This window comes from Alligator sinensis, unplaced genomic scaffold (genome assembly GCF_000455745.1).
Source record: "Alligator sinensis unplaced genomic scaffold, ASM45574v1 scaffold215_1, whole genome shotgun sequence".
NCBI classification, from domain to species: domain Eukaryota; kingdom Metazoa; phylum Chordata; order Crocodylia; family Alligatoridae; genus Alligator; species Alligator sinensis.
In genome coordinates this window covers 1,487,247-1,498,983 of record NW_005842259.1, presented here as the reverse complement: position 1 = coordinate 1,498,983, position 11,737 = coordinate 1,487,247, and the positions used below count along the sequence as shown (strand labels likewise).

The window sequence follows — 11,737 nt, the reverse complement described above, 5'->3', positions numbered from 1 at the left end:
TCCCTTCTTTTCTACTGTGTCTAATATGTGATGCCTGCTACTTTTAGATACTGTTGACCTGCGATGTAGTGAGATTTTTAAAAAGGAATAGATGTGTAAATTTCCATTTACCGTGGGAAACTACAGCAGGCAGCGATTGCTCCCCTTGAATCTGAGCTAAGAACCATTTAACTGTAAACATCAGCAGTACAAACTCATGTTCCACACTGTACCTGAAGGCAAGGCTCCCACCATGCCTCTGTTTAGACATCAAATTCTAGTCATGTTTTCAGCAACATTTTTTTTTCCTGTCTGTCAGTTCAACTGGCTTCAGCAGAAGCTCAAAAAATATTGCTGTTAGTGTCTGCAGCTATCATTACAAGACTTGTCAGTATTCATGTTTTAGGGTACACACAGGTAGTTACTAAAAATCCCCCCAAATGTTAAAGGATTGCACAGTTTTGTTTCATGGGAGGCTCATAGCTGTTGTGCAGTATGCTTGGTATTGGACAGTGTCATGCAGGATGCTGGACTATTTTTGAATAACCATTTTACCTTGTGTTGGGGAAGGATTTGGTCAGAGGCCTGGTCAAGGAGGTGCCTGGGGAAAAGGGTTAATCTGATGCTGCTGTGAGGGAGAGCAATTATTTGCCTTCAGGGCTTCACACTATAACAGCAGATTGGGGAGGAAGCAGGGAACAGATTGGGCAGGGAGCAGAAAACAGAGCAACAGCTTGGTATGGGGAAAGGGAGGGTATGGGTCTTATCTTGTGGCATGGCTACTAGAAAGGTTTCCTTGAGGTAAACCCTATTTCTTCACTCCTGGTGGTGGAGAATAGTGGAAAATTAAGGAGTTTGGGACATTTCATGCCAGATCAGATGTCTTGGTTATACTGTAAATTGCCTCTGAAATGGGGAGATATCAAGTCTTAAGTGGTGAGTGCAGATGGAGAAAAAATAGGCTAGTCCACAGGGCTCAAATTCTGGGTCCACCTTTCCCTAAGTTATAGCTCATCAAAGAATCACTAGAAGTTGTGTAGCCTTTCCTGCTACACAGGAAACATGGGTGCTGAGGAAATGCCTTAGATAGGAAAAGCGATCTCATCCCGAGTGATTTGTGTTGATTTTGACATATTTGATCATTTTCCCACTATAATGGGAGGTCTGTAGTTTTTCCCCAGGCAAGAGCATGGCTAAAGAACCAAATATTTTGCTGATTTGCTGGTAGAAATCTTAATTTTAACACTGATTAATAAAATAAGGATTATTTCTGAAAACTCTGTGCCTAGAGGCTGAGATATTCATTTTATAAATTAAAAAAAAAAAAAAACCATTTAATTAGGTTAATCAGTCCCACTCTAATTTGTGTATCCGAATGCTTCTGGATTAAAACATTTGCCCAATAGCCCAGTGAGCTACCTGGCTCAGGGCGCAATAGTCTACATGTCCTTTGTGTCCTTGAATGTCAGCATTAACAGTTTTTCTCCATTTGTATTCTGTTGTATCATCAGCATAGTCCCAAGGATACCCATTGAACTTTTCTTAGGGATCCAGCAGGGGGAGCACTTATCCTTTTATTTAAATCTTACAGAAATTGTTGCTTAAATGTTCCTATAATTTACTGGACCAGTAGAGAGAGAGATGCTTCCAATACAATAGCTTTTAAAAATAGACCAAATTTGTGGGTTTAAGCCTCATGGAGACAGTCATGGAAGCTAGAGACTTGGGGGAGCCTTTTCAGTCGCATGTTGTCAGCTCTCCTCTACCTATTCAGGCTTTTTCCACGTGTTCTCCAGAACTCTGCCCTGTCCAGTTTTAAATGTCCCATGCAGCAGGGTTCCTACCATTTTCCTCAAGTAACTCTAATAGGTCGCATAGCTGGGAAATGCTTCCTAATATCCATCATTAATTATTTCTTACTTGGATGAAACCTGTTAATTAATACATAAATTTTCTTACTGTGCTGAATTCTTCCTTGGTATATTTACCTAAGAATTCCTGCAGATCTGGGTGTCACTTAATATATGTATATTTGGCTCTTCCCCACAAATGGGACTGAGCAGAAGAATCTGAGAGGAAAGAGGGTAGCAGAGTCCTGATGGCACAATGTATCCAAACCCTTTCCTTCCTGCATAGTCTTTGTGGAGCTGTTGTGCTGGTTATCAGTTACATTCTGCCCTGGTTGTTCCAAGGCCTGCCCAGCTCACCACAGTGGGAAAGCGCTGCTGCCTGTGGATCCAGGACCTGTGCATGGACCTGCAGAACCTAGAGCGTGGACGGGATGACTTGCGATTTCGTGGGGTGAAAGGCACCACTGGCACTCAGGCCAGCTTCCTGCAGCTCTTTGAAGGCAATCATGAGAAAGTGAGTGACTTTCTGACAGTGGTCAGAATTTCCAGCAAGGGGAATGGTGGGGAGGGGAAATTGTGCAGGTCAGATGGGGACTCTTGAGTCAAATGAGTTTTGGATGCTGCATCCTTATTAAGGAGATACGTTGGCAAAACTCTGTGGAGTTGAAGCCCATTTGGAATAGTAGGGGGTGCTTCAGGGCAAGATTGATGCGTGCTGGCAGTGCACCTTAGCGAGTCTTACGGCAAGGAAGTTGTCAGGATCCCTTAGCCAGCATAGTTCACTCTTCAGTCTTTGCATTCTGAGGTTCCTGTCTTCTTTTTTTCCCCTGAGGTGCAGGAGCTCGACAGGCTGGTGACTGCCATGGCAGGATTTAAGCGGTAGGTAAAATACTTGCTTAGTAACCTGAGATGCTCTGAGAGGGGAATTACTAAAGGTTGATGACCACCGTTCTCATGGACTCAGCTTCTGCCAGGCAGCTAACTAACTTCTGTGCTGCTTGGGGTCAAGGGCATCTTCACCCAATTGGTCCCTGCTTCATGGTATAGCTCTAAGAAGGAAATTCCACCTCACTCTGTCAGAGCATGACCTCCTATTCTGCTTCTGCTGCCTCTTTGTGCCTGTATGCCAAGCCAAGAACAGGCAAAAGCGAGATTGTTTTCACCCATGTTGTTTCCAGCAAGTATGAATGAAAAGTGAGGAGTCCAAGCAAATTACCAAGCAGTCCTTTCATGGTGTTTCATCAAGACGGGGTTCTGCATCAGTGTGCCCATGCAGTGTTTCCTCTCACTCTGTCTTGCTGCATTCCTGGTGCATGTATCCAGACAACTTTCTCTCTTTCGTTTCCAGAGCTTATATAGTAACAGGTCAGACATATAGCCGCAAAGTGGATATTGAAGTCCTAAGTGTGCTGGCCAGTCTGGGGGCATCCATACACAAGGTGAGCTCCCTGCCTCCAAATTCTGTATGGGAGGGAAAATCCCTAAGGTCAGCTAAAAGCAGCCTCCTGCAAGTATCAGTGTACTATATTAATTAATATTAATGTGTACTATATCCACATGGTGAAAGTGTGTATGAAGTCATTCTCAGCAGTTGCTCTTCGACTCTCTTTTCTCCCACCCAGCACGTTTCTCCCACTAAGAGAAGGCTTAATGAGATGAGCATTAAATTGTCTGGCTATTCTTCTGACTAATAACATGTTGTCATTTGTCCTGTCTTATTTCACTTTGTACCTTTAGAAAGTTGTATTAGTGTTCACTGATCAATTTTTCTCACTTGCCCTACCTGGAGTCCTGTTGCCTTTTAGTAGGACAAATATGGGTTCTCTCCTTCGCATTCTCTTGACTTGAGCTCTATATATCCGTTTGAAAGCTTCAGTGCCAGTCCTTTGGGAAACAGGCCTTGCTCCTCTGAGGTGCTGCAACCATGTGGGAGATGCTGCAACAATTTGCTGGTTGTCTGATCTGGTTCCAGATATGGTCTGTAGTGTGGATTAAGTCCTTAGCATTCATGAAAATATTAAACCCATAGTGCTGAAGTAGGTATTTTTAAGGGTGTCCATTCTTCTTCTCAGTTAACTGTATGGGTGTAGACATACACAAGTCTCTAGGCACACCAACAGCATCTGTGTGCATGTGTAAATATGGTCTTACTGCTTTCCTTAGATCTGTACTGACATCCGCCTGCTGGCCAATCTCAAGGAGATAGAGGAGCCTTTTGAAAGAGATCAGATTGGTAAGAAGTAGCAGATGTTAGCGTATGATGCTTGGTCCACTTAACCTACTTTCCGATGCATTTTGGCAATTCCTCATCAGCACTTTCTTCCCAGCAACACTAATATTAATGTCACTGGCAGAAATGCTTTTAGGTAATGTTTGATTTATCCAATCTGCCTGTGCCCTAGGGGTTCTAGACCCACTAACTAAAAGCAAATACCTCTTCTGTTCCTTTTTGATATGTTTTGACAGAGCAGAGACCCTAGTGTGTTTGCATCCCACCTCAGCATAAATGAGCCTGACTGAGTAGCAAAGCACTCAACTTCCATTGAACTTAATTGATAGTTGGAAGAGTAAAAACAGGCTGGAACCTTTCCCAGAAAAATGTCAGTGACCCAATGCAGAGGGAGAGACAATTCCAGAATTGTGGACAGTGGCATAGAAAAAGGTGCAGCCACCCAAGCTCATGCTGTAGGACTGAGTCAGCGATTTCCTCCTTGCCCATTACATTTACCTCAGCCTTTCAATGTCACTCTGTCTTCTGCTGTTTAAAAATGAGCACTCAGGCTTTGTCATGCTTGCTAGAGGGAAGGACTATCAGTGAAAACCACTGATTTTTTTTTTTTTTTTTTTTTTTTTTTCAAGGACAAACACTCAAGCAGATGTGCTGCTGCACCCTGCAAGCCACAAGAAGCTTATAAAGACTGTGCTAAATACAGCGTGCTAAAATAGTTTGGCTTATTATGTATTACCAATGCATGTGTTAGTTTGGCAGGTTTAGAAGTTGAGGTCACATTTTCTGTCCCTGAGTGCTGATATTCCAGTCTTGGGGGAGGGGAAGTGTTTGTCCAAGACTTGCATAGTTTGAGTTTTCAGGTTGAAATGCAAATGTTAACATATCATGTTCTCTTGAGGAGGGCTGTATTGCTTTGATCTCTAATCTCTGCATTTCTTCTGCACCCCTGTTTCCATCCTCCTCTTCCTTTTCCACCCTCTTGTATGCAGGTTCAAGTGCCATGCCTTACAAGAGGAACCCAATGCGTTCAGAGCGTTGCTGCAGTTTGGCCCGTCACCTAGTGACCCTAGTTCTGAACCCTCTCCAGACAGCCTCCGTGCAGTGGTTTGAACGCACTTTGGATGATAGTGCAAACAGGTCCGTTTGTGTCCTCCCTCATCAGCCCTGGGAAGAGTAGTGGGCAGAGAGGCCCTTAAAAACAGTGAAATCAAGGAAGATACTGGTTTAGGCTAGTTTGGGGTAAGTGGTCTCAGTGCAGCAGTATGAAAGTTTTTATGCAGGAAAGCTCTTTGACTTATCAAAAAATATTCAGAACTCAAACCATCAGCTCTTAACCTCATTCTGGTAACTGTCACTTTGCTGAAAAGCAACCTTATTAATTAACAGAGCCCAGAGGTTGCTGGCTGGTTTCCTTTGAGCTGGGAAACATTCACAAGAAAGCTTACAGGGTAAAGATCTTATAAAAAGGGAAGCCAGCAGTAGGAGGGAATGGTATAATAATCATGAGTAGCAAATAGTCTGGCTCATCCCAGCTGCACATCCTAGATGTTGCTTTAAGCTTTCTTAGGTGTTGCATACACCATCAAGAAGTGCTTTAAAGGAATAGCTCTGGCTTTTGACAAAGATGCTACAATAATGTTTCTAGAAATGCATGCCTAGGAGCACGGAGGTTAGACTGCATTCTGCTTGTTTGCTGACCCAGGCCCCCTGGTTACACCTGCTTCACAGGCGCGTGTGTCTGGCTGAGGCTTTCCTGACAGCAGACATCATACTGAGCACACTGCAGAATATCTCCGAGGGACTCGTGGTCTATCCCAAGGTAAAACTGGGGAAAATGTTTAGAGTTGTATGCCTTTTAGCACTGCACTGGCGTATAAGAACACAGCTTTCATGCTCAGTGTAGAGTTCCTGCCAGCTTCTTATTGGATGTTCCATAGGGTCCTTGAACTCTGCCCTCCAGTTCCTTGGCATGGCATTTCTCTTTGCAGTTCAGAAGTAAAAGGGCACTTGGTGAAGTTAGGATGACAGGTTTTGAAACAAATCAAAGGAAACATTTATTTGTCCTCTCTTAGGTGTCTGACTGACCTATGGGACTTGTAGCGAAGGTACGGAGAAGGGCAACATGGATGATTAGTGTCATGGAGGGGCTTCCATATGAGGAGAAACTAAGGAGGCTAGGCCTGTTCAGTTTAAAGGGGATGCTGGGGGGTGACATAAGGGTTTAGAAAATACTAAATGGTGAACAGAAAGTAAATGGGGATTTATTCTCTCTTACACACACTATAAGAACTAGGGATCACAAAATGAAACTAGTAGGTAGTAAATTTAAAACAAACAAAAGGAAGTTCTTTTTCACATGGCATGTAATTCAGGTGAGGAACTCATTGCCACCAGATGTTGTGGATGCTGACAATTAAATTGGATGAATTCTTGAAGGGAAGGGGCATCAGTAGCTATTGTGCATGGGAGTTGGGGGTACAGCCTCTGAATGAGAACTTCCTAGACCTTAAATGCTGGAGGCTGCAAGTGAGAGGAATAGCAGAAAAACCCTGGTCATACCTAGTTCTGTCTCCCTTTCAGCACCCACTCTGTCACTTTGTGACACAGGATGCTGGGCTAGATTGACCTGTGGTCTGACCCAGTAAATGGCAATTCTTATGTCCTTACTTGTTGCCCTGAGATATTGTTATATCTTTAAGAGATAGCAACATCCCTGTGAGAGGTCTTTTACTAAGATTAAAAAATTGAAGACAGTTATATGAATAGGAATCCCATGTACCATAGTAGGATATGGTTTCAAAGCATGTTGGCCCTCAATGTTTTGATTAGCAGGGCATTATGGGGTAAGAGAAAATGATTTAAATGTGTTGCTTGTCTTTTCCATTATACCTGGGGGTTTTTTTGTATTTTTCAGGTGATTGAGAGACGGATCCGACAGGAGCTACCCTTCATGGCCACAGAGAATATTATCATGGCTATGGTGAAAGCTGGGGGCAATCGTCAGGTACATAAACAACTGAGAAATCTGATACTTGCCTGCCAGGATTGGCCTTTTGGGGAATGAGGATGTTGGGATTGTTTTCCCCACTCCCTCCAACTTCCTTCTAACAATTCAGTAGTATGTCAGACCTCAAACCTCTTAGCCTTATAATCATTGCTTTAACACCATGGGAATTCTTATATTTGTATTAGAAGCACTGTGAGGGTTATCCTTCCATCTGTGATGGAGTGAGTTGTCTCTGTCTATATAAGATAAGTGTGTTCACTTTTAATTGTCATTGTTGTTTGCTGTAAAGGCCCTTGGAGTGCAAGATGAGCGCCTACAAATGAGAAATCTGACGAACTGAATCTCTCTCATAAATTAAAAGGATGAATCAGTGCTGGGTCATTGAAAATGCTGAATAAGTCTGCACTGAACACCCATCTTTGTGACTGTCCTTATTCAGCATAGCGTATTTTTATCATTAACTTTTGTTTATGGTCCTTTAGCCAGTTTTCAGTATAGTTGAGAGGTCTCGAATCCAAGACAATTGGAATTAACTCTTTGAACTTTACTGATTATCCTAATACAAACTAATAATGTTTGGATTTTATTCCCTTCATCTAGTATTTTTCCCCAGTTTGGAAGAAGTAATTGAGTTGCTTGTCAAGATTCATTCTTGCTTATGGTTTCCACTTGCCTTAGTGAGCTAAATTTGCACTGTGGTAACCATATATGGGGTATTAAGAAAAGTCTGAGATACTGGAGCTTTCAGTGGGGCTTATGACCCTAACCCACTTAAATTCTCCTGAATGTCCGAGCAGTGCAGTTAGCACCAGCACATTTGCTCTTTTTCCCCTCCTTTCAGATGCCTCTCCAATTTTCTTCAAAACTGTCAGTGGATCAGCAGGTTTAACTTAATTCCTTTAACATTTTAGGGTACCTGCAGTACAAAATGTTGGCTTTTTCAGATTTTTCCTAATCTTTTCATAGCTCTTTTTAAAAAAGATCCTTAATTGTCCACCCCATTCTCTGCACTCTGTGTGCTCCTGCACCTGCTTCTGGATCAGGGCCAAGCCATGCCCCCTTTCCTCCCATTGGGACTGAGCCATGCTCCCTTACCTCCCACTGGGGCCTGGCCAGGCCCCTAACTCTCCCAGGGCTGGGCCAAACCCCCTTTCCTCCCCACAGAGCCAAGTCAAGCCTCTTTCATCTGCAGAGTGTGCTGGGACTGGCCTGACCTCCCCCCTCCCAATGGTGCCCATCATGCCTGTGCTGAATCAGAAGCACCAGCTGGATCCAGCCCACCAGGCAAAAAGGTTGGGCATCACTGATACAGGCCAAGCTCTAGCTGTTTCACTTTCACATGGTGCTGTAGTCTCTGATGTTTTTCCCTGTTCAGTGCACCAGTTGACTGTAGGCCTGTAGTGTGTGTCTGTAACAGTTTGCTGGCTATTTTCCCTCTGTAGGATTGTCATGAGAAGATACGAGTCCTTTCCCAGCAGGCAGCTGCAGTTGTGAAACAGGAAGGGGGCGATAATGACCTTATTGCCCGTATCCGTGCTGATCCCTACTTCAGCCCCATCCAGGGACACTTGGAGAGCCTCCTGGACCCCACATCCTTCACTGGACGTGCACCGCAGCAGGTGAGGTAGTGGGAAGAGACTGAAGATGCTGTGAGCCATTACGGCTTGAATGATCTAAATTGCATCCCCCTATATGGCTGAGAAGAGGCATGTTATGCATCTCTGCCCATTCCTTTTTCTAACCTTCCTTTCCTCTTCCTTGAACAGGTGGCAAGGTTCCTGAAGGAGGAGGTTCATCCAATGCTTACTCCATACCAAAGCAAGATGGGTGTGAAAATAGAGCTGGCACTTTAGCCTGATATGGAGTTGTATGGGTGTGCGAGATAATGAAAGTCTGAAAGAACCAAGCCTGTTTACTGTGTCTGCTTACATGGGGCGTACCCATGGTGCGCCTTAAAAACCCAGGGCTTTCACCCACACATCCCAGACATGCCATCATGCTCCTTATTCTGGGTCTACTCTATAGCCATCTCTTCTCCTCTGTGTGCGCTAAGATTGCTGGCAGGAGGTTTCCCAATTTTCTTCTGGTTAGATCATGACTAAACCAGATTGACAGCTCTCTTGCTTGCACATTCCTAAACTCACATGGTATTTCAAGCACCAACAACTCACCAGCATTTAAAAATAACAGAGAAAACAGCTTTGCTCATGTTCCCATCTTCTTCATCTGGCCTCAGGAATCACTCAGCACAGATGTAGTTTAAGTTGTGTTTAGATAGCTTTTCTTAAAAGTGAATTTGGGAGCACCATGACCTAAATGCACTCAACACCTGCCTACAGTGGGGATTAGGTCTCATGGTTAGGAACAGTGAAGGGAGAAGGCCAGCACCTGGTTGTTCACATTATAGTTGTGGTCCTCAAAGCTACACAGATATCGCATGCTTTTTCTCTGCCTCTTCTGGAAACTAAGATTGGTGCCAGCTGTGGAATGCAGGTGTGAAATGTTGGGATCAGCCTTAGATTAAATTCTACTGGGCTTGATTTCTTGATAAAGCACAAAGGAAAAAGTCAGACCAATTGGAAGCTATTGTTTAATAAACATAAAACTTTGTTCAGTAATCCCATCTGAACCTTCTATTTGGGGTCTATAACAGGATGTGGAAGAATTTCATTCAAGATTTTTCTCTCTTATCCAACTGAATTAACTTAGAGCCCTTTGGGGGTTCTAAGACTTTGCAGTATGTGCCAGTATGAAGACAAGCTGCTCAAGACCACTGACCAGAGCCAAGACCAAGGGGATGGATTGAACCACTCTTATATACACCATTAACCAACAAAGCCTTTTAATGACTATTCCCTACCTCAGCAGTTGTGCATCCTATGCTAAAACCACTGTCTAAGAATGTCTTGCCATCTTACAACTCTGTACTAATACTGTTATGGTGCACAGGGCCTCATGGCATTGAAACTTATTAACCCCTTGGGCCTTGTGCATGTCTAACTGCATGCCTTGGATTGTATTAACATACATCAGCTATGTAGACATGTAAATAACCATTATTTTTAACATTTTCTAATAAAGATTTGAATTTGTTGGGGACTTAAAACTCCCTGGCAGTTTGTAGCAGTGCATCAGATAAACTGCTGCAGAAGCTGATCTTTTAGCAGCTCATATGATTTCTCTCCAGTATACTTTATTCTACTATCTTTATAACTTGTATCCTTGGCAGATATCACAAAGTAAGTAGGATTTGGCCTACTCATGAATTGGAACAAAAAATAAAATCCTAGCAGTGGAAGGTGGAAAAGACCTTCTTAGCTCTTTCTGACTCATACAAAATACAGGATTATTCATTTTCCACTGTTCAGCAGTTTAGTCTAATTTTAAATGTCTTGAGTAATGGGGCTTCCGCTACTTCCCTTGGGAAATTATTCTACAGGTACTATAGCTTCTGACAATGAAAATATGTCTTGCAAGTCAGCCTAAATTTTCTTTTTCTTAATTTCATCCTAATACTTCTGGTGTACTTCTAGATCAAAGAGTTTAAATTACTGTAGTTGAGTAAAAGCACATTACAAATATAAAGGAATAAGATTACTTGACTTTGCACTTAAAAGTTTTACATTTCAGTACTATTTTAACACAGCTTCAGCTCTGCCTTCATACTGCTTTATGTCGATTCACCAGAGTTTGGTTGGATGAGGGGCATGAGCTAGAGGTGAATACTGGATTGTCCAGTACAACAGTAGTTCCTATAGTGTAAGCAACATGCACATCTCAATAAATATTCTCATCTCTTTGTGGACTGAGTACCTCAACTATCTCCAGTCTTACAGGCTTGACATGCAGTTTTTGAATAGAGTTTACATAGGCCAGCTGTGAATTATCTATTAATGTTTTTCCAATTGCAGCCACAGCCCTTGAGGGATACTGTGAACAGTTTTGAGTTACCTAAGCTTACCATGTTTGAATACTACTGTTTAAATAATAGTTAACCTAATTTTTAAGCTACTCATCCTAACTTCTGCACATTAGTAGACAAATTATGGAGGGCTTATGAGGCTACAGCTCCTTGAGAAATAGGGTGCAAAGCTATTTGGAGTTTAAGTTACTTCGCTGCCATTTTAAGCTAAAAAAATGACAAGTTTACTCTGGGACAGAATTTTATCCTGGGATCCCACAGATGGACATGCTCATTGTCCCACTTTAAATACCTGTGAAGCATCTGAAATATTAATGCTTTGCTCAGAGGACTAGGAAAGCTAATTGAAGACCATTGCCCTTCAAGATGCACGTGCAAATGAGTGTCCTGGCCCGGGTTTGGGTGTGACTTGGTAGGTAGGGCCCTGCCACACGTTCAGATCAATGCTGGATAGAAACCAGCTATAAAGCTGTTAACACATTTTCAAGCACTAACTTTGTAGCAGGTCAACTCTTCTCATAGCTGGATGGCCACTTTTGTGGCACGAGAACTATTTTGCACAGGCGTCCGATCTAAATTGATTACGCACCAAGAGGGGCCCGCGGGCGACAGGAGCTGCCTCTTGGCCCCGCCCCTCCCCTCCCCCCGGCAGAACTACACCCCCCACAATGCCCCGCGGCGCCTCCCGGATGCCGCGCATGCGCCCCGCGCCGGGCTCGGCGCTGACGGCGGCGGGGGAGGCGGAGGAG

General features: G+C 43.4%; 1 protein-coding gene across 3 annotated transcripts in view; it reads left to right on the top strand.

Annotated features, from left to right (window-relative positions):
- ADSL (adenylosuccinate lyase) overlaps positions 1 to 10,128 on the top strand; it is a 20,097-nt gene extending 9,969 nt beyond the window's left edge. Inside the window, exons 5-13 of one of the 3 annotated variants that reach the window (XM_025208939.1) lie at positions 2,172 to 2,343; positions 2,662 to 2,708; positions 3,178 to 3,268; positions 3,993 to 4,062; positions 5,049 to 5,196; positions 5,788 to 5,878; positions 6,974 to 7,063; positions 8,509 to 8,685; positions 8,833 to 10,128. In XM_025208939.1, coding sequence (XP_025064724.1) covers positions 2,172 to 2,343; positions 2,662 to 2,708; positions 3,178 to 3,268; positions 3,993 to 4,062; positions 5,049 to 5,196; positions 5,788 to 5,878; positions 6,974 to 7,063; positions 8,509 to 8,685; positions 8,833 to 8,919 — 973 coding nt within the window. In that variant the 3' untranslated portion in view covers positions 8,920 to 10,128. The remainder of the gene's footprint in view (positions 1 to 2,171; positions 2,344 to 2,661; positions 2,709 to 3,177; positions 3,269 to 3,992; positions 4,063 to 5,048; positions 5,197 to 5,787; positions 5,879 to 6,973; positions 7,064 to 8,508; positions 8,686 to 8,832) is intronic. The other 2 variants (XM_025208938.1, XM_006027670.3) reach the window with 2 other exon arrangements.
- Positions 10,129 to 11,737: the final 1,609 nt, after the last annotated feature.